We start from the raw sequence: 22,427 nt of genomic DNA, 5'->3' as shown, positions 1-22,427 counted from the left end.
GAGACTGCAGGGAGCAGTGGCGGTGGCGGTGGTGGTTGTTCAGCTGTAGATGGCGGTTGTTGTCGGAATACTGTAGGTGGGGTGACAGTGTTTGTTGCCGGGATACTGTAGGTGGGGTGACAGTGTTTGTTGCCGGGATACTGTAGGTAGGGTAGCAGTGTTTGTTGCCGGGATACTGTAGGTAGGGTGACAGTGTTTGTTGCCAGGAGACTGCAGGGTGCAGTGGCGGTGGTAGTTGTTCAGCTGTAGATGTGGAGATGGTGGTTGTTGTTGGGATACTGTAGGTGGGGTGACAGAGTTTCTTGCCGGGATACTGTAGGTGGGGTGACAGTGTTTGTTGCCGGGATACTGTAGGTGGGGTGACAGTGTTTGTTGCCAGGATACTGTAGATGGGGTGACAGTGTTTGTTGCCGGGATACTGTAGGTGGGGTGACAGTGTTTGTTGCCGGGATACTGTAGGTGGGGTGACAGTGTTTGTTGCCGGGATACTGTAGGTGGGGTGACAGTGTTTGTTGCCGGGATACTGTAGGTGGGGTGACAGTGTTTGTTGCCGGGATACTGTAGGTGGGGTAGCAGTGTTTGTTGCCGGGATACTGTAGGTGGGGTAGCCGGGATACTGTAGGTGGGGTTGTTTGTTGCCGGGATACTGTAGATGGGGTGACAGTGTTTGTTGCCGGGATACTGTAGGTAGGGTGACAGTGTTTGTTGCCGGGAGACTGCAGGGTGCAGTGGCGGTGGTAGTTGTTCGTCTGTAGATATCGAGATGGTGGTTGTTGTTGGGATACTGTAGGTGGGGTGACAGTGTTTGTTGCCGGGAGACTGCAGGGTGCAGTGGCGGTGGTAGTTGTTCGGCTGTAGATATGGTGATTGTTGTTGGACTGAGATGGTGGTTGGTGTTGGGATACTGTAGGTGGGGTGACAGTGTTTGTTGCTGGGACACACAGCAGGGCATCTCCTCGCTCGCACGGTGGTGGTGCTCTAGGCACTGGTGTCCACCACACGGTGCCGGTAGACCACGGTGCTGCCTTTGAAGCTGGCGGCCAGCACCAGGCTCATGTCGTCGGTGTGGACCAGCTGGAAGGCTCGCGGTGCCCGCACGCTCCACTCGTGCACCTTGGCGAAGGTCAGCTTGTCCTGGTCCCACTGGTACACATGGGAGAAGGAGAAGTCACAGCCCAGCAGCAGGTAGTGCCAGTGAGCTACGCTGAAGGGCTGCAGCACCATGGTGCCCCTGGACGGCAGGGCCTGTATCTCGGTGAAGCGCTGGTGTTCCCACCTCACCACGGCGGAGTCACCGATGAAGCGGGCCAGGCACAGGAACACCACCTTCTTCAGCTTGAAGTGACGGACAGCGTGAACATCCAGCATGTTGGGGATCTCGGCATGCGGGATGAACTGCCGCTGGGCTTTGTTCCACTGATACACCACTGGGCCCTGTGTGCTGCTGCACACCACCAGCCGGTGCTTGTTGTCCATCTCCACGTACTCCACATCGGTATCGCGGTGCCAGGCGTGCAGCGAGTGGTGCGTGTAGAAGCCGCCCTTGTTCCACTTGTACACGGTGGTGGCTCCGGCCTTGGAGCTGTCGGCCACGATGAAGTACCAGTCTCCATCCATCCGGAACGTCTCCACATCGTTGGGCTTGCGGATCTTGCTGCCGTCAATGTCCTGGATTTTGATGAACTTCCCTCCGTAGTCGTCCCACTGGTAGATGTGGGAGCCGTGGAAGAGCTGGGCCACGATGACGTACAGCTTGTCCTCAATCACCAGCGGCTTGCAGTGCACGGCTGCACGGGCTCAGGGGACAAAGACCAGGGCACTGTTACTGTCTGTGCCAGCTCCAGTGGCTCAACGCAAACACAATGCTAGCAGTTAGCTCCAGAGCACTACAATATTAAAACAGGGACGTAATCAGTTGCATTCATGGCAGCTGGTCTTGGAGGGGGTGGGGGGATGCTCCTCAAATTATGCAGCATCCGGGCCAACCCCCCCCATGACACACTGGTCAACCTGAGGAGTTCCTTCAGCAACAGACTGGTTCCACTAAGATGCAGCACAGAACGCCACAGGAGATCCTTCTTCCCTGTGGCTATCAAACTGTACAACTCCTCCCCCTTTTGTCGTATGGTGGACTGACTCCTCCCCCCCCGATCTTTGCCCATCCCCAATGCTGAACATTCCACTGGCCACTTTAATGCCACGTTTCATGTATCTTGTTGTGTATTTATGACTGAAGGCAGACCAATTCCCCTCTTGGGATCAATATTGTATCACATTGTATCGTACAAATAGTCCAAACTCCTTCCACCTCTCCCTCCTCCTATACAAATCTCCTTACACTATGTTTGTCACCCTTCAATTATCTCCAACCTCCAATGATTTGATGTTATTATTATCACTCGCTCTCAGTGGGCTCGTAGTCCATTATTTCCCACATTAAAGGCTCGATGTAAATGTAAAGGTGTGAAGGTGAGGGTTAGTCTACCCCTGACCCTAACTCACTGCACTCACCCGACCCCCCCACCCACCCCCCTGGAAATACACTGGCTCACAGGACACTGCTGAGTTGCACAGCCTTTGAATAGCCAGGATTTGCAATGAAAGGTTCCCAACATGGTCCTAACCACACACGCTACCCTTGGAACGGCTGCTACAGACAGGATACTGTAGAGTGTGGATTTGCAAAGAGACTCTGGAGGACCTCTCCACATAGTGTTCCCCCTGAGCCCACTGAGAGCAATTGATTAAAATAACATCAAATTGTTGCAGGTTAGAGATAATTGAAGGGTGACAAAAATAGTGTAAGGAGATTTGTATAGGAGGAGGGAGAGGTGGAAGGAGTTTGGACCATTTGTACGATACAATACGATACAATATTTATCCCAAGAGGGGAATTGGTCTGCCATCAGTCATAAAAACACACCAAGATACATGGAACGTGGCATTAAAGTGGCCAGTGTGGGCAAGTTGGGCCAAAGGGCCTGTTTCCACACTGTATCCATGTACCTGTCCAACTGTCACTTAAACGTTGGGATCGTCCCAGCCTCAACTACCTCCTCTGGCAGCTTGTTCCATACACACACCACCCCTTGTATGAAAAAGTTACCCTTCAGATTCCTATTAAATCTTTTCCCTTTCACCTTAAACCTATGTCCTCTGGTCCTCAATTCCCTACTCTGGGCAAGAGACCCTACCCGATCTATTCCTCTCATGATGTTATACACCTCTATAAGATACCCCTCATCCTCCTGCGCTCAAAGGAGTAGAGACCCAGCCTACTCAACCTCTCCCTATAGCTCACACCCTCTAGTCCTGGCAACATCCTCGTAAATCTTTTCTGAATCCTTTCATGCTTGACAATATCTTTCCTATAACATGGTGCCCAGAACTGAACACAATATTCTAAATGCGGTCTCACCAGTGTCTTATACAACCGCAACATGACCTCCCACCTTCTATACTCGATACTCTGACTGACGAGGGCCAATGTGCCAAAAGCCTTTTTGACCATCTTATCTACATGCGACTCCACCTTCAAGGAACCATGCACCTGTACTCCTAGATCCCTCTGCTCTACAACACTCCCCAGAGGCCTACCACTCACTGTGTAGGTCCTGCCCTTGTTCGACATCCCAAAATGCAACACCTCACATTTCTCTGTATTAAATTCCATCAGCCATTCCTCTGCCCACCTGGCCAATCGATCCAGATCCTGCTGCAATCATTCACAACCATCTTCACTATCTGCAAAACCACCCACTTTTGTATCATCAGCAAACTTGCTAATCTTGCCATGTTTGTTCTCATCCAAATCATTGATGTAGATGACAAACAGTAACGGGCCCAGCACCGAATCCTGAGGCACGTCACTAGTCACAGGCCCCCAGTCCGAGAGCAAACCTTCCACCATCACTCTCTGCTTCCTTCCATGGAGCCAATTTACAATCCATTCAGCTACCGCTGCTTGGATCCCATGCTATCTAACCTTCCAGAGCAGCCCACCTTGCGGAAGCTTGTCAAATGCCTCACTGAAGTCCATGTACACAACATCTAAAGCTCTGCCCTCATCAGACTTTTTGGTCACATCTTCAAAAAGCTCAATCAGTTTTGTGAGACATGGCCTCCCATGCTGACTATCCCTAATCAGCCCTTGCCCATCCAAATGCCTGTATAACCTATCCCTCAGAATACTCTCCAGTATTAGGGAGAGTGTCGGGGGTTATGGGGAGAAGGCAGGCAAATGGGGTTGAGAGGGAAAGAGGATTGAAAGACGGAGTATACATGATGACCGAATTCTGCTCCTAAAATTGATCAACATATGAAGGCATCCAACTGTAATGAAACTTATTTTAACGTATCTACTTAATAACAATCCCTCAGCTTACCAGAGATATTTTCAGATTTCCTGAAGACCATTTCAACGTGATCCCACATCAGAAAGGTACAGTTGCCATTATTGGCCTGGGCAAATGTTATGAAAAGATCATCGGCATATATAAACGATTCAGCTGAGATAGACTGGAATGGTAGTGTTTGATGTATCGTGAACTCTATGAAGACAAATGAGTGGTAATATTGTCATGTATTCTTGTGACTGGCATTATGACCACAACACTATGATAATGAGCTCATCAACATTTACAGGGCTGGGATAAGTAATCGCCCTGTCAGCGCTGGCACGTTACTGAACCTCACGTACACAGCTCTTTTTACAGGAATCACTCAATAATTACAGTCATTTCTGCCTCAGATGCAGAGTAAAATCACCATTGTGTTGTGGCATTAAACAATTATAAGACAGGGCATTACCAGTTAGGAAATAAGGTTCCTTCTGCATTGTCCTATAAGTTCATGTTCTGGGACAAGAATTAGGCCATTCGGCCCATCGAGTCTACTATGCCATTCAATCATAATTGATTTATCTTTCCCTCTCAACCCCCTTCTCCTGCCTTCTCCCCGTAACCCCAGACACCTGTACTAATCAAAATCCTGTCTAGTCAATCTCTAAATTAAGAACATCCATTGACGTCCTTCACAGTCATCTGTGGCAAGAAATTCCACAGATTCATCACCCTCTGGCTAACGAAATTCCTCCTCATCTCCTTCCTCCTTTTATTGTGAGGCCACTGTCCGAGACTCTCACACTAGAGGAGACATCGGCTCCGCATCAACTCTATCCAGGCCTTTCACTATTCGGACCCCCCCAACCTTCTAAACTCCAGCAAGTACAGGCCCAGTGCCGTCAAACGCTCTTCATATGTTAACCCTATCACTCCTGGGATCATTCTTGTAAACCGCCTCTGGACTCTCTCCAATGCCAGCACATCCTCAGATATGGGGCTGAAAACTGCTTAGAATATTCCAAATGCGGTTTGACCATTGCCTTTTAGAGTTCCAACATTACATCCCTGTTCTTATTTCTAGCTCTCTTGAAATAAATGCTAGATTGCCTTTGCCTTCCTTTCATTTACCTATCATATTCTCGATTGTCCTCAAACAAATCTGTGTCTTGATGCTGACCTCTGATCTCCCAAAAGTAGTTCTATCCGCCTGTACTCCACCCCTGAATCTACTGAGCTGAGACTGTGGTGCTACATAGATTAGTTGTTCCCACAAAGGGTGCACTGATGCATAACAAAGAAAAAAACAATATCCTCGCGGCTGGGACTATCCCAAAAATTTAAGAAACAGTAAGACAGGTACATGGATAGGACAGGTTTAACCATATAACCATATAACCATATAACAATTACAGCACGGAAACAGGCCATCTCGGCCCTACAAGTCCGTGCCGAACAACTTTTTTTCCCTTAGTCCCACCTGCCTGCACTCATACCATAACCCTCCATTCCCTTCTCATCCATATGCCTATCCAATTTTTTTTAAATGATACCAACGAACCTGCCGACACCACTTCCACTGGAAGCTCATTCCACACCGCTACCACTCTCTGAGTAAAGAAGTTCCCCCTCATGTTACCCCTAAACTTCTGTCCCTTAATTCTGAAGTCATGTCATCTTGTTTGAATCTTCCCTATTCTCAAAGGGAAAAGCTTGTCCACATCAACTCTGTCTATCCCTCTCATCATTTTAAAGACCTCTATCAAGTCCCCCCTTAACCTTCTGCGCTCCAGAGAATAAAGACCTAACTTATTCAACCTATCTCTGTAACTTAGTTGTTGAAACCCAGGCAACATTCTAGTAAATCTCCTCTGTACTCTCTCTATTTTGTTGACATCCTTCCTATAATTGGGAGACCAAAATTGTACACCATACTCCAGATTTGGTCTCACCAATGCCTTGTACAATTTTAACATTACATCCCAGCTTCTATACTCAATGCTCTGATTTATAAAGGCTAGCATACCAAAAGCTTTCTTTACCACCCTATCTATATGAGATTCCACCTTCAAGGAACTATGCACGGTTATTCCCAGATCCCTCTGTTCAACTGTATTCTTCAATTCCCTACCATTTACCATGTACGTCCTATTTTGATTTGTCCTGCCAAGGTGTAGCACCTCACATTTATCAGCATTAAACTCCATCTGCCATCTTTCAGCCCATTTTTCCAAATGGCCTAAATCACTCTGTAGACTTTGGAAATCCTCTTCATTATCCACTATCTTGGTATCATCTGCATACTTACTAATCCAATTTACCACCCCTTCATCCAGATCATTGATGTACATGACAATCAACAAAGGACCCAACACAGATCCCTGAGGCACCCCACTAGTCACCTGCCTCCAACCCGATAAACAGCCATCCACCATTACCCTCTGGCTTCTCCCATTCAGCCACTGTTGAATCCATCTTGCTATTCCTGCATTTATACCCAACAGTTGAACCTTCTTAACCAACCTTCCATGAGGAACCTTGTCAAAGGCCTTACTAATGTCCATATAGACAACATCCACTGCTTTACCCTCGTCAATTTCCCTATTAACCTCTTCAAAAAATTCAAGAAGATTAGTCAAACATGACCTTCCGGGCACAAACATGACCTTCAGGTTTGGCGGAATATGGACCAGACGTGGGCAGGTGGGACTAGTGTAGCTGGGACGTGGTGGCCGGTGTGGGCACGTTGGGCTGAGGAGCCTGTTTCCACACTGTATCACTCTATGACTCTAAACGTTGGGTAGTCCCAGCCTCAACTACCTCCTCTGGCAGCTTGTTCCATACACCCACCACCCTTTGTGTGAAAATGTTACCCTCAGATTCCTATTAAATCTTTTTCCCTTCTATATCCTCTGGTCCTTGATTCCCCTACTCTGGGCAAGAGACTGTGGATCTACCCTATCTGTTCCTCTCAGGGTTTTTTACACCTCTATAAGATCACCCCTCATCTTAAGGGGTTGGACAGGCTAGATGCAGGAACATTGTTCCCGATGTTGGGGAAGTCCAGGACAAGGGGTCACAGTTTAAGGATAAGGGGGAAATCCTTTAAAACCGAGATGAGAAGAACTTTTTTCACACACAGAGTGGTGAATCTCTGTAACTCTCTGCCACAGAGGGTAGTCGAGGCCAGTTCATTGGCTATATTTAAGAGGGAGTTAGAATGTGGCCCTTGTGGCTAAGGGGATCAGAGGGTATGGAGAGAAGGCAGGTACGGGATACTGAGTTGGATGATCAGCCATGATCATATTGAATGGCGGTGCAGGCTCAAAGGGCCGAATGGCCTACTCCTGCACCTAATTTCTGTGTTTCTATGTTTCTATGTTTCTATGTTTTTATCCTCCTGTGCTCCAAGGAATAGAGTCCCAGTCTACACAACCTCTCCCTGCAGCTCAGAGCCTCTAGTCCTGGCAACATCCTCGTAAATCTTTCCAATAACATGGTGCCCAGAACTGAACATAAGAAAGGAATTTGTTGTTGTTGCTGTTCTGTGGTTACAGAACAGATACAGACCTGTGGTGATGCAGTCAAACTGGTGGAGAGGCAGGTTGTTGATGGTGTGTCCCTGATACTTGGTTGGGCTGGTGCAGTACGACGGAGGGACTGAGGTGTTGGTTGTCTGCAGCCACTCCACCAGCCATTTCATTTTACAGTCACAATGGAAAGCGTTCCCACGGATATCTCTGCAGAAAATCAAGAAGATTAACTTAGTTTGCACAATGGAGTTTAATTTAATACAACCGCTCGAAATTACAGGTTAAGATCTGGAGGCGTTGGAAAGAATGCCGCCTGGATTGGAGGGTATTAGCTGTTACCCCTCAGATTCCTATGAAATCTTTTCCCCTTCACCCTGAACCCATGTCCCCTGGCCCTCGATTCCCCTACTCTGGGCAAGAGACTCTCTGCATCTAGTTCTCAATCATCCAGACCTTCTGCTGAGATGAAGCTTTGTACATTCGATATCTGAACACAGAAATCTTGCATCTTATGACCCCCCCCCCTTCCCACAGTTTTATTTTGAGATGTGATTTAGTTTGTGAAATACAGTCTTCAAAAGCTGAATAAAAGTTTGCTCACAAATGTATCAAGACCTGAAGGTTCGCAAAGAGGTCTCGGGGAAGTGTGGGCAGATTGTTGTTGCCCAATGATCTGCAAGAGAAAAATAACAACGTTAATGGTTGATTACTGCGCTGGTCAAACAGCGAGACATAATACTTACATTTGGGTGCAGCGTGGTGGCTCGGTGGCGCAGCGGTAGAGTTGCTGCCTTACAATGCCAGCCAGGGTCCTGGGTTCGATCCTGCAGTCTGTACGGAGTTTGTACGTTCACCCTGTGACAGCGTGGGTTTTCTCCGGATGCTCCAGTTACCGCCCACACTCCAAAGACGTAAAGGTTTGTAGGATAATGGCTTCAGTAAAAATTGTAAATTGTCCCTAGCATGTAGGATAGTTTTAGTGTGCAGGGATCGCTGGTCAGCACGTTCTCGGTGGGCCGAAGGGCCTGTTTCTGTGTTGTATCTCTAAACTAAACTAAACTAACCTAAAGTGTGGCATATTTGGGGTTTTTTGACCCAGAGAGTTGTGAATCTGTGGAATTCTCTGCCACAGAAGGCAGTGGAGGCCAATTCACTGCATGTTTTCAAGAGAGTTAGATTTAGCTCTTCAAGCTAACGGAATCAAGGGATATGGGGAACATGCAGGAATGGGGTACTGATTTTGGATGATCAGCCATGATCATATTGAATGGCGGTGCTGGCGCAAAGGACCAAAATAGCCTACTCCTGCACCTATTATCTATGTTTACTCAGGGTGTGGGCCTGGAACTTGCTGCCAGTGTTGGTGTGGAGGCAGATATGATAGCGGTGTTCAAGAGGCACTTCAGCAGATACATGGACAGGTACAGATATATTGAAGGATGAGAAGCCGAGGCCAAGGCCAAGATGCCGAACCTACATCACGCCGAAAGCCAAGATACCAAACGGACACGACGCAGAACGGACATGACGTCTCCGGGGACGGGATTGGTCCGACACCTTGTCAGTCATTGACAAAGGTCAGCAATTGGTCCAGACCCCCCGCGTCCATCACATCATTGGCCGGGAGGAGACGGGAGGGAGCTTCAACTTGCGTTTGTAAAATGGTGGCAGTGACTCCAAGCTGCATCGATTGCCACAGAGGCTTTTCCATGTCATGTTCATTCCCTGTCAGCTTTTAAGCTGAAAAATAAGTAAGTAAAAAAAAGTAAGATTTTGTTACTTTTTTTTTCCGTTCGACGTCTTTTCGACATCATGTCCGTTCAGCGTCGTGTACACTTGGCTTCATGGCCGTTCGGCTTCGTATCCTTTCAGCGTTGTGTCCATTTTGCATCTTGGCTTCGACTTCTTGGCTTCTCGACCTTTGGCGTCCCATCCGGGTACCGAACAGGTAGGGCATGGCGGGATAGGGATCATGTTTAAATTGGTATTGTGGTCAGTGCAGGCATGGTGGGCCGAAGGGCCTGTTCCTGTGCTGTACTGTTTTGTTCTAAAGAAAGGAAATGTACACACACGTACACACACGTTCACACACACACATTCACTCACACACACATTCACACACACAGCACACATGGAGAGAACTTACAAAATCCGTACAGACAGCACCCGTAGTCAGGATCGAACCCGGGTCTCCGGTGCTGTAAGGCAGCAACTCTACCAATGCTCAACCATGCTGCCCTGCAACAGTGAAGCTATAACGCAATGATACCATGTTCTACACTCAGATTTCCTTTTCCATAACCTGTTGCAATTATCAATACTTTAATTACACTCATGTACAGTATGAGTTAACTGGATAGCACACAACAAAGCTTCTCACTGTGTCTCTGTATACGTGTTAAACTTGATGCCAACACTGGTCACAACTGCTAAGCATTCTCAATCCAGTGTTATTTCCCCAGTGCCCCACACCTCCCCACACTTACCACAATTATAGCAGTGTAGCAAATACTCGCCAGGCCCCGCACTGTGGCCCCAGATCTGCCCCACGAGACCACCCCCCAGCCCCCCAGCCCCCCCCCCCCCCCCAGCCCCCCCCCCCCCCCACTGCTGCCAGTCCCTTAGCTGAGGGCTGACAAATGCTGACAAATTCTCAGCTTCACTGCTCCTGTTGTACTATCTCATAGAGTCATAGAGTGATACATCGTGGAAACAGGCCCTTCGGCCCAACTTGCCTACACCGGCCAACATGTCCCAGCTACACTAGCCGCACTTGCCCGCGTTTGGTCCATATCCCTCCAAACCTGTCCTATCCATGTACCTGTCTAACTGTTTCTTAAATATTGGGATAGTCCCAGCCTCAACTACCTCCTCTGGTAGCTTGTTCCATACACCCACCACCCACCCCTCAGATTCCTATTAAATCTTTTCCCCTTCACGTTAAACCTATGTCCCCTGGTCCTCGATTCACCTACTCTGGGCAAGAGATTCTGTGCATCTTCCTGATCTATTCCTCTCATAATTTTATACACCTCGAGAAGATCACCTCATCCTCCTGCGCTCCAAGGAATAGAGTCCCAGTTTACTCAACCTCTCCCTGTAGTTCAGACCCTCTAGTCCTGGCAACATCCTCGTAAATCTTCTCTGTACCCTCTCCAGCTTGACAACATTTTTCCTATAACATGGTGCCCGGAACTGAACACTATTCTCTAAATGTGGCCTCACCAACGTCTTATACAACTGCAACTTGACCTCCCAACATCTATACTCAATACTCTGGCTGAACCTCTTCTTCTTGCGTATGGCGTGCACAGCCTAAAGTTGTAGGAAACTCTGGCTGATGAAGGCCAATGTGCCAAAAGCCTCTTCTCCCCAACTGTTATCAGGCAACTGAATCATCCAACCACAACCAGAGAGCAGTGCTGAACTACTATCTACCTCTGATGTCCCTTGGACTATCCTTAACTGCACTTCGCTGGCTTTACCTTGCACTAAACGTTATTCCCTCATCAGTTATCTATACACTGTAAATGGATCGATTGTAATCATGTATTGTCTTTCTGCTGACTGGATTGCACCCAACAAAAGCTTTCCACTGAACCTCGGTACACGTGACAATAAACTAAACATAACTGAACAGTCTGATTGCCCCTGGTGTAATGTCTCATTGTTCCTGCGAACAGATGAGATAATACTACACTTAAATATGTCAAACTCAGTACAATATGTAGAACAATGGGGAAGATACGGAGTGCAGAATATAGTTCTCACCAGTTTCAGATACAAAGTCCAATGGGAAAGAGGTAAATCAGACGGTACCTGTCTGAATATTGCTGATTGATTCACACCCATACAAATCTCAGTCTTTGATTCCATCTCATGTGGTCCAGATCTCCCCACATTTCAGTTTCCCCGATCCTTCTCATAATGTCATAAGTGATAGGAGCAGAATTAGGCCATTCGGCCCATCAAGTTTAATCTCCATTCTGGCCATCTATCATTCATGGCTGCTTTATCCCCATCCCCTGACGGGATACCAGCAAGCTGCTATCTATGTTTAAGAAGGAACGCAGCTGTCGAAACACAAAAAAGCTGGAGAAACCAGCGGGTGCAGGCATCTATGGGGCAGGAGCCTAACCTGGCGGGATTTCCTTCGCTCCATAGATGCTGCTGAACCAGCTGAGTTTCTCCAGCTTTTTTGTGTACCTAAGAAATTATCTATCTCTGCCTTAAATATATCCACTGACTTGACCCCCACAGCCGTCTGTGGCAAGAATTCCTCACCACCCTCTGACAAAAGAAATTTCTCCTCATCTCCTTCCTAAAGGAACGCACTTTAATTCAACGGCTATAGCCTCTAATCCTAGACTCTCCCACTAGTGGAAACATCCTCTCCACCAAGCTAAATGCAGCTCAACTCTGCCTGTCTCGCCGGGTTGACCTACAGCCCTGCCTGGACTGATGGGATACCAGCGCTGCTTCTCCACGCTGCTGTAAACTTGGGCCCAGGCAGGGCTGCAGGTTAACCTGGCGGGACAGGCAGAGTTGAGCTGGGTTTAGCGCTGCTCCTCTGGGCTGGCTGTGGGTGGGGACGGGACAGCGCCGGAGAGCCGGAGAACCGGGATCGATCCTGGCTCCTCTAATCACTGCGCTCTATACTCGGTCCCACCCCCTCTCCCCACTTCCGCCTCTGACCGACACCTCTCTCCTCCAATCACTGCGCTGAATCATCATGTCCCGCCACCATTGCCTGCTGACTGGCGTCTCTCTCGTCCAATCGACGCCCTCGATCTGTCTCGCGGAAAGCGGAGATTTCGCCGGGTTTTAAAATCCGGATTACAAAAACTTGGGGGGGATGTCCCCCTCCACTCAAAACCCCCCTGCCCCCCCCCCGGATTTCCGCCCCCTGCTCTCCACATCCACTCTATCCACTCTATTCTCCCCCGGTGGACAATGCCACCATTTCCACTACTCCCCCCCCCCCCCCCCCCCCTCCTGTGACTGTGTGCTGGCATCCTGTACAGGAGGGGATGGGGATCTTCCTGAAACCTCAGCCCTGTCCTCACCAACCAATCCAACTCTCTGTTACATCGGTGACCGTGAAAGACTTACAGGTGATTCAATGACTTGAGGCCCCGGAACGTGTGCTTGGAGAGAGCTTGGATGTTGTTGTTCTCAATGAACCTGCAAACACACAAACAAAGGCAGGGGTCACCAGGGGTCACCAGGGTGCGGTTACGTCTGGTGCTGGTGGGCGTGTGGAGAATTACCCTCATACTTACAGATACTGCAGGTGGGACAAGCCATTGAACGCATCATCTCCAATCATGGTGAAGGTGTTTGAGTTCAGCAAGCTATGGAAGAGAGAACAGTTTTGTTTACAAAGGAACTGCAGATGTTGCTTAAAACAGAGACAAGGAAACACTTTTTCTCACAGAGAGTGGTGAGTCTGTGGAATTCTCTGCCTCAGAGGGCGGTGGAGGTAGGTTTTCTGGATGCTTTCAAGAGAGAGCTAGATAGGGCTCTTGAAGATAGCGGAGTCAGGGGATATGGGGAGAAGGCAGGAACGGGGTACTGATTGGGGATGATCAGCCATGATCAACATTGAATGGCGGTGCTGGCTCGAAGGGCCAAATGGCCTCTACACCTGCACCTATTGTCTATTGTCTATTGTCTAAACCGAAGATAGACACAAAAGCTGGACTAACTCAGCGTGACTGGCAGCATCTCTGTCTCTCGTCTGAAGAAGTGTCTCAACCCGAAACATCATCCATTCCTTCTCCCCAGAGATGCTGCCTGGCCCGCTGAGTTACTTCAGCATTTTGTGTCTATCTACAGTTTAGTTTAGTTTAGGTTAGAGATGCAGCACGGAAACAGGCCCTTTGGCCCAGCGAGTGTGCAACAGGCAGCGACCCCCGCACACCAACACTACCCCACACACACTAGGGACCAAACCTAATCACGGGGGGAGAGCGTGCAAACTCCGTACAGACAGCACCCGTAGTCAGGATCGAACCCGGGTCTCTGGCGCTGTGAGGCAGCAACTCTACCGCTGCACCACCGTGCTGCACTCTATTTGGCCGGGTGAAATTATGATGTAGTTGTTATGTCTGAACAGTGGCTGCAGCAGAGACTAAACTGCACCAAGTCCAGTACTCGGTGGTCAGGGAACAAAGGAGCCAGATCTTATTGGAGACGGATATCAAGTGCTGCTGGAAGATCATCAACTGGTGATGATGCTGCCGACAGGCCCAGGCGCTCCAGACTGCAGCAGGAAACCGGAGCTCCTGGAGGAAACCCATGTGGTCACAGGGCGAACATGTCAGAGATTGTTACTGATGCTCGGTGCAGCCAATGCCCAGGCTCTGTGGGGGAGGACCACAGTCTGGGATCCTTCCCCTGCAGGACATCCAGGGGCAGAGTCTGGTGGGGACACCCCTCAGACAAGGGAAGGGTCAGAGCCATTCAGCGCCAGAGACCCTAACCCTCACCTTAACCTGGGTATGAACACTACTGAATATAACACAACTGGAAGTATAGACAATGGGAATGTATGAAGTGTCGGCACAGTTTCTGTTTTGTAAATATATTTTCCCCTGAATAAAGTTAATTTGTTTAAAAAAAGCTAATTCTAATGGTAAAGATATATTAGTTTGTGTTTAGAGATACAACTATGCCACTGGCCATCGACCGATCACCCACGTTCACACTAGTTCTGTTAGTGCACTTTCACATCCAGTCCCTACACACTCATTTACAGAGGGTCAATTAACTTACAGATCCGCACGTCTTTGGGATTTGGGAGGAAACCCAAGCACCCGGAGGGAACCCACGCAGTCACAGGGAGAACGTTTCGGAGATTGATAATGTTTTTGAGCGGTCAGTAAAGGAAGGCGATTGATTTGAACTGAGAGTGGGTGGGTGTCCATGGCCCCCAGCAGTGAGAGAGACATTGAAGATAGACACAAAGGGTGACACGGTGGCGCAGCGGTAGAGTTGCTGCCTAGTACACAATCCGATCGTAATGTTACGACTCACGTCGCAGCGGCCACTGCAGTCCGTCTGTCTTTTTATTATTTTTTGTCTTGTTTGAATGTAGTTTTTATTATTGTTTTGTGTATGTGTGTGTTATGTGTGTGGGGAGTGGGGGGGTGGGGGGTGGTGGTGGGGAAAACTTAAAAAAAATGTATCCCCTGCACGGAGAACCCGACCTTTTCTCTGTCGGGTCTCCGTTGTCATTGGGGCCTAGCACCGTGGAGCGGCCTCCAGCAGGAACGACCTGGGGCTCCAGTCATGGAGCCTGCGGACCTACTCACCATCGAAGTCCGGAGCGGGAGGAGCGGTGGTGGCGCGCTGCTGCGACCCGACCCCCGGAGATTCGGAGGCTCAAACCGCAGGTCTGGCAGACAGGAACACCGGAGCCCGCGGGTCCCTGCTGGGAGACCGCTTTTCGGGGCTTCCGCAACGGCGACTTCACCCGCCCGAGTTGCGGGGTTGAAGAGTGCCTGGAGCGGGGCCTTACATCACCGCCCCGCGCGGCTTGGAATGGCTGCGGGACTTTGCTAGCGCCCGCCGGGGGCTCCAACAACAAGACCCGGAGCGTGGCCTTGCATCACCCGGCGCGGCGTTAATGGCCGCGGGACAATTACCATCGCCCGCCGGGGGCTTTGACTCTGACTCTGACATCGGGAGGGGAATGGGGAGTGCAGGGGAGAGATAAGTCTTTGCCTTCCATCACAGCGAGGAGGAGATGAGATGTGATGGATGTCTGTGTAAATTGTGTTGTGTCTTGGGTCTTTCTTGTGTGTATGACTGTAGAAACAACATTTTGTTTGAACCTCAAGGGGTTCAAATGACAAATAAATTGTATTGTATTGTATTGTATATTGTACAGCACTAGAGACGCTGGTTCGATCTCGACTACGGGTACTGTCTGTATGGAGTTAGTATACTTTCTCCAATATGTTTGGATTCCTCACACACTCCAAAGACGTAAGGGTATGTAGGTTAATTGGCTTGGGTTTGCGTACGGTTAATTGTCGCTAGTGTGTAGGATAATGTAACGTGCGGGGACCGCTTGCCGGTGCGGACTCGATGGGCCAAAGGGCCTGTTTCCGCACTGTATCTCTCAACTAAAAATGATGGATTAACTCAGCGGGTCAGGTAGCATCTCTTGAGAAAAAGGATGGGTAATGTTTGGGGTCGAGACCCTTCTTTAGCCCACTGTGTGGAGAGCTTACATTCCAATCATCATTGCATCACTGATAGAGAAAGGGGGCGAAGAGGAGTTTTTGAAACTCAGTTTGTTTTTGACAAGGTACAGAGGAGGACATTGCAAGATTAGGTTCTGTGGAGTGCGGTGGCTCAAGGTTCCAGATGTCAGTGAGAGGATTGAGTCTTTGAATCATAGATTAGTAAATGAGGAAGGCAAGGAGATATGTAAAGTAGATATTCAACGTCAGAGGAGGGTTAACCTCAAAGGCAACGAAGGACAGCTGGGCTGGGGAAAGTAAAATTAAATGTCGACAGGCACATGTTTAACAGCAGAGCAGATGATTCAAGGATGGGCTTGGTCCATTCCTGTCAGCGGGGAGCAGGGAAGCAGAGCTGGAGCTCCCTGATGGTGAAGGACATGGAACCATAGAGTGATACAGTGTGGAAACAGGCCCTTCAGCCCAACTTGCCCACACCGGCCAACATCTCCTGGTTACACTGGTCCCACCTGCCCACGTTTGGTCCATATCCCTCCAAACCTGTCCTATCCATGTACCTGTCTAACTGTTTCTTAAATGTTGGGATGGTCCTTACCTCCTCTGGCAGCTTGTTCCATACACCCACCCTTTGTGTGAAAACGTTACCCCTCAGATTCCCCTTCACCATAAACCTATGTCCTCTGGTCCTCGATTCCTCTACTCTGGGCAACAGACTCTGTGCATCGTACGTGATCTATTCCTCTCATCATTTTTATAGGTGTTGGTGGGACTTCCTGGTAAACTGCGGGCAGCTCCACCCGACATACTTGAGGGAAGATGTGGTCAGGCTAGAGAGGGGGCAGAGATCCACAAGGATGTTGGTGGGACTGGAGCTCTCCAGTTAGGGAGAAGCTGGACTCTTTTCCATGGAGCATGGAAAGCTGAGAGGTGACATTATGGAGGATGATACAAGCATGAGGGGCAGAGATAAGGTGGATTGAGACCATTCTTTGTCCCAGGGTGGGGGTTGGGGGTGGGTGTCAAACTATAAGGCATTGGGCTGAGAGAGTGTTGGGCACTTGGAACGAGCTGCTAGGGGAAGTGGAAGAGACTGGTACAATTACAACATGTAAACGATATTTGGACAGTTCAACAAAAGGAAGCTTTTGAGGGATATGGGGCATAATGGGCAAATGGTATCGGTCAGAATGCCAATCCACTCAGAATGGACGAGTTGGGCCGAAGGGCCTGTGGACTCAATTACTCTAAAGAGCAGGGTAAAGTAAAGAGCAGACATGCGATTAATTGTTTAAGAAGGAACTGCAGATGCTCGAAAATCTAAGGTAGACAAAAAGGTAGAACTGGGGGGGAGGGGAGTAGTGGAGGGGGGGGGGGGGGTGGGGGACTGATGGCCCCATCCCCTGGTGGAGAGGTTGGTACGGGCGAGGGTAAGAGATGGATCATTCCAGACAGGCTGTCCTGGTGTAGAGGCACACGCACACACACCAGGGCTGCCAACTCTCACACTTTGAGCGTGAGACTCACGCCCTTAAGCAAACTCTCACGCCCTCACGCTGATCAGCAATTTCTCACGCTCTGTGATGAGAAATTATGAGATCAACGAAAATTTCAAAACTCGGATAAACTGCATGGACCGCGGGAGTTGGAGAGCCGGGGCTGCGGGAGGGATGGGAGCAGAACCAGCGGCGGGAACAGATGCGGGGAGCCTGGACTGGTGATGTGTTTGCGCGGCTGACGAGTCGCTCGCTGCAGCTCTGGCCATGGAGCACTCCGGACAGTGCAAGTCCCGGGCCGTCGGCAGCGTCAGGAGCGCCGCTGCCGCTGCCGTGAGAGGGAGAGAGTGAGGTGGGAGAGCGGGGAAGAGAGAAAGGGTGGAGAGGGAAGAGAGAATGGGAGAACGAGGGGGAAGAGAGAGGGGTGGTAAAAGAGAGAGGGGGAAGAGGGAGAGAGGGGGAAAGAGAGAAACGGGGAAAGGAAAGAGAGAGAGATGGGGGGGCAAGAGAAAGAGAGGAGAGGAGAGAGAGGGGAGAGAGAGCAAGGGGGAGAGTGAGGTGGGAGGGAGAAATGGGGGAGAGAGAGGATGAGAGAAAGGGGGGGGAGAGAGAGGTGAGAGAGAGACAGAGAGAGAGGGGAGAGTGTGTGTGGAGAGGAAAGGGAGAGGGGGAGATAGAGGGTGAGGGGGAAGGAGAGAGAGGGGGGGAAGCGGGAGCGAGAGGGAGAAGAGAGGGGAGAGAGAGAGAGGAGAGGAGGGGAGAGAGAGGAGGGGAGAGAGAGAGTGGGAGAGGGGAGAGAGTGGGGGAGAGAGAGGGTGGGAGAGGGGAGAGAGAGAGAGACGAGAGAGAGGAGGGAGAGAGGGGGAGAGAGGGAGAGAGAGGGGAGAGAGAGAGAGAGGGGAGAGAGAGGGGAGGGAGAGTGGGAGAGAGGGGGACAGAGAGAGGAGAGAGATGGGTAGAGAGAGAGGGAGAGAGTGGGGGAGAGGGAGGGGGGGAGAGGGGGATAGAGAGGCAGGGCTGCCAACTCCCATGCAATGAGCGTGAGAATCACGCATTTCACCAAATTCTCACGCTGATCACAAATTTCTCTCGCTCTGTTGTGAGAAATTCTGTGCCGAATTCGCCCAGGTGACCGGCATGGGATCAGGCTGCGGCTCGGTGTATCCTGGAGGACAACCAGTGGCTGCTGGAAGTAAGTACCAAGCACTGGGTAGAAATAGTGGAAGATAGTGGACTTCAAATGGAGAAAGCATCCTGCTTGCCTGATAGATTTTCACTTACTGTAACTGCAGGAAAAATGTTCCCGATGTTGGGTGCGTTCAGAACCGTGGGTCACAGTTTAAGAATAAAGGGGGGGGGGGGCAATTAGGACTGAGATGAGAACAAACTTTCTTCACGCAGAGAGTTGTGAATCTGTGGAATTCTCTGCCACAGAAGGCAGTGCAGGCCAATTCACTGGATGTTTTCAAGAGAGAGTTACATTTAGTTCTTGGGGCTAACAACATCAAGGGATATGGGGGAAAAACAGGAAAGAGGTACTGATTTTAAATGAATAGCCATGATCATATTGAATGGCAGTGCTGGCTCGAAGGGCCGATGGCCTATTCCTGCACCTATTTTCTATGTTTCTATGCTTGAGTATATGGCAATAAAACTCGATCACTTGATTTTGAAGCATTCATGCATGGTGGAGGTATAATGTAGTCATAGAGTGATACAGTGTGAAAACAGGCCCTTCGGCCCAACTTGCCCACACCCGCCAACATGTCCCAGCTACGCCACCTGCTTTTGGTCCATACCTCCAAACCTGTCCTATCCATGTATCAGTCTAACTTTTTCTTAAATGTTGGGATGGTCCCTGCCTCAACTACCTCCTCTGGCAGCATGTTCCATACACCCATCACCCTTTGTGTGGATAAAGTTACCTCTTAAAAATACTTCATTCAAAAAACATTGAAATCATACTTCTACAGTGCACTAAAACATGATTTTAATACATCAAATTTCAAAACGTTCCTACCCTTGGAGGGGGGACCCCCTTCTTCCACACCCTCTCCCCACTCGGTTGCTCCACTCCCTCACCGGGTATCCCCAAGGCCAGTGATCAGTGATCGCACAGCCTCCCCCCTTTCAAAAACACCCCAATCCAATTTAAAGCATATATATTGCATTCAAGTTTAGGTTAAAAGACTCGCTGAAGTATGCACCATATTGCACAATTTCAAGCTGAAAAAAATGCAAAAGTTCCGTACCAATGGACCACACCCCACCCCCCCCCCCCCCCCTCACCCCCCCCCCCCCCCCCCCCGGTCACGATGCTCCCTCGGGCTTGGTCTCTCGCGCATTTCTCTCACTTCCAGCTCTCACCCAATGTTGGCAGCCCTGCACACACACACACACACACACACACACACACACACACACACACACACACACACACACACACACACACACACACACACACACACACACACACACACACACACACACACACACACACACACACACACACACACACACACACACACACACACACACACACACACACACACACACACACACACCACACACTACTATCACGCCCTCTGTACTTACAGGAATTGTAGCGTGGAGATGTGGGAAAACGCACGCTCAGGAATCAGTCTGAACTTCGCCTTCACAAAGGTCCTGTCGGATAGATAATGGTCACGTGTCAAACAGTAAAAGCCCAATGTCAATTAATAATGAAAATATATATTTTTCTTTGTCCAGTGTATGTGCCATTTGCAGAAACCATTCATTTAAAATTACCTGTTTGGTTTCAACCTCAGTGTTAACATGAAATACATTGTGAAAGGGACATTATTTGAACGGAGATACAAGGAACTGCAGATGCTGCAATCTTGAATAAGAAACACAAAGTGCCGGAGGAACTCAGCGGGTCAGGCAGCATCAGTGCAGGGAATGGACCGACAACATTTCAGGTCAAGACTCTTCATTAGACTGATGGAGGGTCACAACCTGAAGCGTTGCCTCTCCATTCCTCCACGAATGCTGCCTGACCTGCTGAGATATTTACTGATTGATTGAAAGATTCAGCATGGAAACAGGCCCTTCAGCCCATCGAGTCCACATCGACCATCGATCACCCGTTCACACTAATTCCATGTTATCCCACTTTCTCATCCCCTCACACGAGGGGCAATTTACAGAGGGCCAATAAACTACAAACCCGCACGTCTTTGGGATGTGGGAGGAAACCGGAGCTCCCAAAGAAAGCCCACGCGGTCACAGGGAAAACGTGCAAACTCCACACAGGCAGCACCTGAGGTCAGGATCAAACCAGGGTCCCTGGTGCTGTGAGGCAGCAGCTCTACCTGCTGCACCACTGTTCCTTTAGCATATCTATATTACTAAAAGTTTGTTCTTGACCGGTTTTGGCCATCTGTGCTGCGATTTCCGAGAGAACGCCGCCACCTACGGCCGTCATTTTTGGCCACCTCGCTCAGAGCCCCCCTCCGCCGTATGTGTGCCGAGGATTTTTCCCGTCGATGAAAAATGACAGAGATGTTAATGATTTTACAAAATTCCCCATTCTCTCTGCTGCCCCTGCTGGTGGTGTGGTGTGGTGTGCCTCAATCAGTGTCTGCAAGCTGGAGGAAGGCAGAGGCTCACGTTTCTCTGAGCTGTGAATAACACTGAACACATGTTCACACAACTGTGAGTAAGTACCCTTAATGTGGTTTGAAAATGAAAAAATGGTTAAAGTAAAAAAGCACTGCCTGCAAATGGTTGTTTGGGGGGTTTGGGTTGAAATAAAAAGGCACTCTCTCTCCCCCCCACCCACTCTCCTTTCCCCCCTCCCCCCTCTCCCCTCCCCCCCCCCCCCCCTCCCCCCCCCCCCTCCCCCATCTCCTCCTCCCCCCCCCCCTCTCCTCTCCCCCCTCTCTCTCCCTCCTCCCCCTCCTCCTCCCTCCCCCCTCTCCTCTCCCCCCTCCTCTCCTCCTCTCCTCCCTCTCCACTACCCCCCCCTCTCTCTCTCCCCTCTTTTTCTCCCCCTCCTCCCCTCCACCTTCCCTCCACCCCCCTCCCCTCCCTGCTCCTCACCTCTCCTCACCTCACCCCCCTCTCAGCACACTGGCCCCCTCTCTCCTGTCCCTCCTCTCCCCCCCCCCCCCTCTCCCCTCTCCTCTTCCCCCCCTCTCCTCCCCCCTGCCCTCAACCCCCTCTCCTCTCCCCCCCCTCTCCTCGCCACCCCCCCCTCTCCTCTCCCCCTCTCTCTTTCTCCCCTCTTTTTCTCCCACTCCTCCCTTCCATCTCCTCCCCCACTGTCCCCTCCCCTAAACCCCCCCTCCCCTCCACACACCCCTACACCCTTCCTCCCTTCCCTCCACCCTCCCCTCTCCCTCACTCTCCCCCCTCTCCCCCTCCCCTCACCCCTCCCCCCCCCCTCTCCTCACCCCCTCACCTCACTCACCCTCTCCTCCCCTCCCCCCCCACCTTCCCCCCCTCTCACCCACCCTCCTCTTCTCCTCCTCGCCACCCCCTATCCCTCTTGCCCCTCTCTCTGTGTCTCTGCCCCTTCTCTCTCTGCCCTCACTCTCTACCCCCCACCCCCGCTCTCTAGATGTGACTGCAAGTTGGGGGCTATGCGTCAGTAGATAGGGTGGTTATGGGGTAAAAGGAGCAAATTAATAATATTAATAATATCAAGGGGCGTAATTAGCATAAGTGCGGGGGGGAGGGGAGGGGGGATAGTTAGTGTGTGTGACGCTGCATGCCGCCTCCCCCCCCACAACCGCACGTTGGGGGAACAGACCCAACGGGTCTCCACTTGGTCTAGTATATATATATATATATAATTTATTA

The 22,427-nt window shown here is 50.1% G+C and overlaps 1 protein-coding gene across 1 annotated transcript in view; it reads right to left on the bottom strand.

Annotated features, from left to right (window-relative positions):
• Positions 1-886: 886 nt before the first annotated feature.
• The window catches only part of LOC129713143 (leucine-rich repeat LGI family member 3-like), a 30,066-nt gene continuing 8,525 nt past the window's right edge, over positions 887-22,427 (bottom strand). Inside the window, exons 2-8 of the mRNA XM_055661969.1 lie at positions 20,175-20,246; positions 13,156-13,227; positions 12,986-13,057; positions 8,475-8,546; positions 7,911-8,080; positions 4,386-4,550; positions 887-1,796 (exon numbers count right to left, since the gene is read on the bottom strand). Of these exons, the coding sequence (XP_055517944.1) occupies positions 979-1,796; positions 4,386-4,550; positions 7,911-8,080; positions 8,475-8,546; positions 12,986-13,057; positions 13,156-13,227; positions 20,175-20,246 (1,441 nt within the window). The 3' untranslated portion in view covers positions 887-978. The remainder of the gene's footprint in view (positions 1,797-4,385; positions 4,551-7,910; positions 8,081-8,474; positions 8,547-12,985; positions 13,058-13,155; positions 13,228-20,174; positions 20,247-22,427) is intronic.

The sequence above is a fragment of the Leucoraja erinacea genome, chromosome 35, assembly GCF_028641065.1.
Source record: "Leucoraja erinacea ecotype New England chromosome 35, Leri_hhj_1, whole genome shotgun sequence".
NCBI classification, from domain to species: Eukaryota; Metazoa; Chordata; class Chondrichthyes; order Rajiformes; family Rajidae; genus Leucoraja; species Leucoraja erinaceus.
Note: the sequence above shows the minus strand (reverse complement) of the source record. Positions and strands in the feature narration are given on the sequence as shown.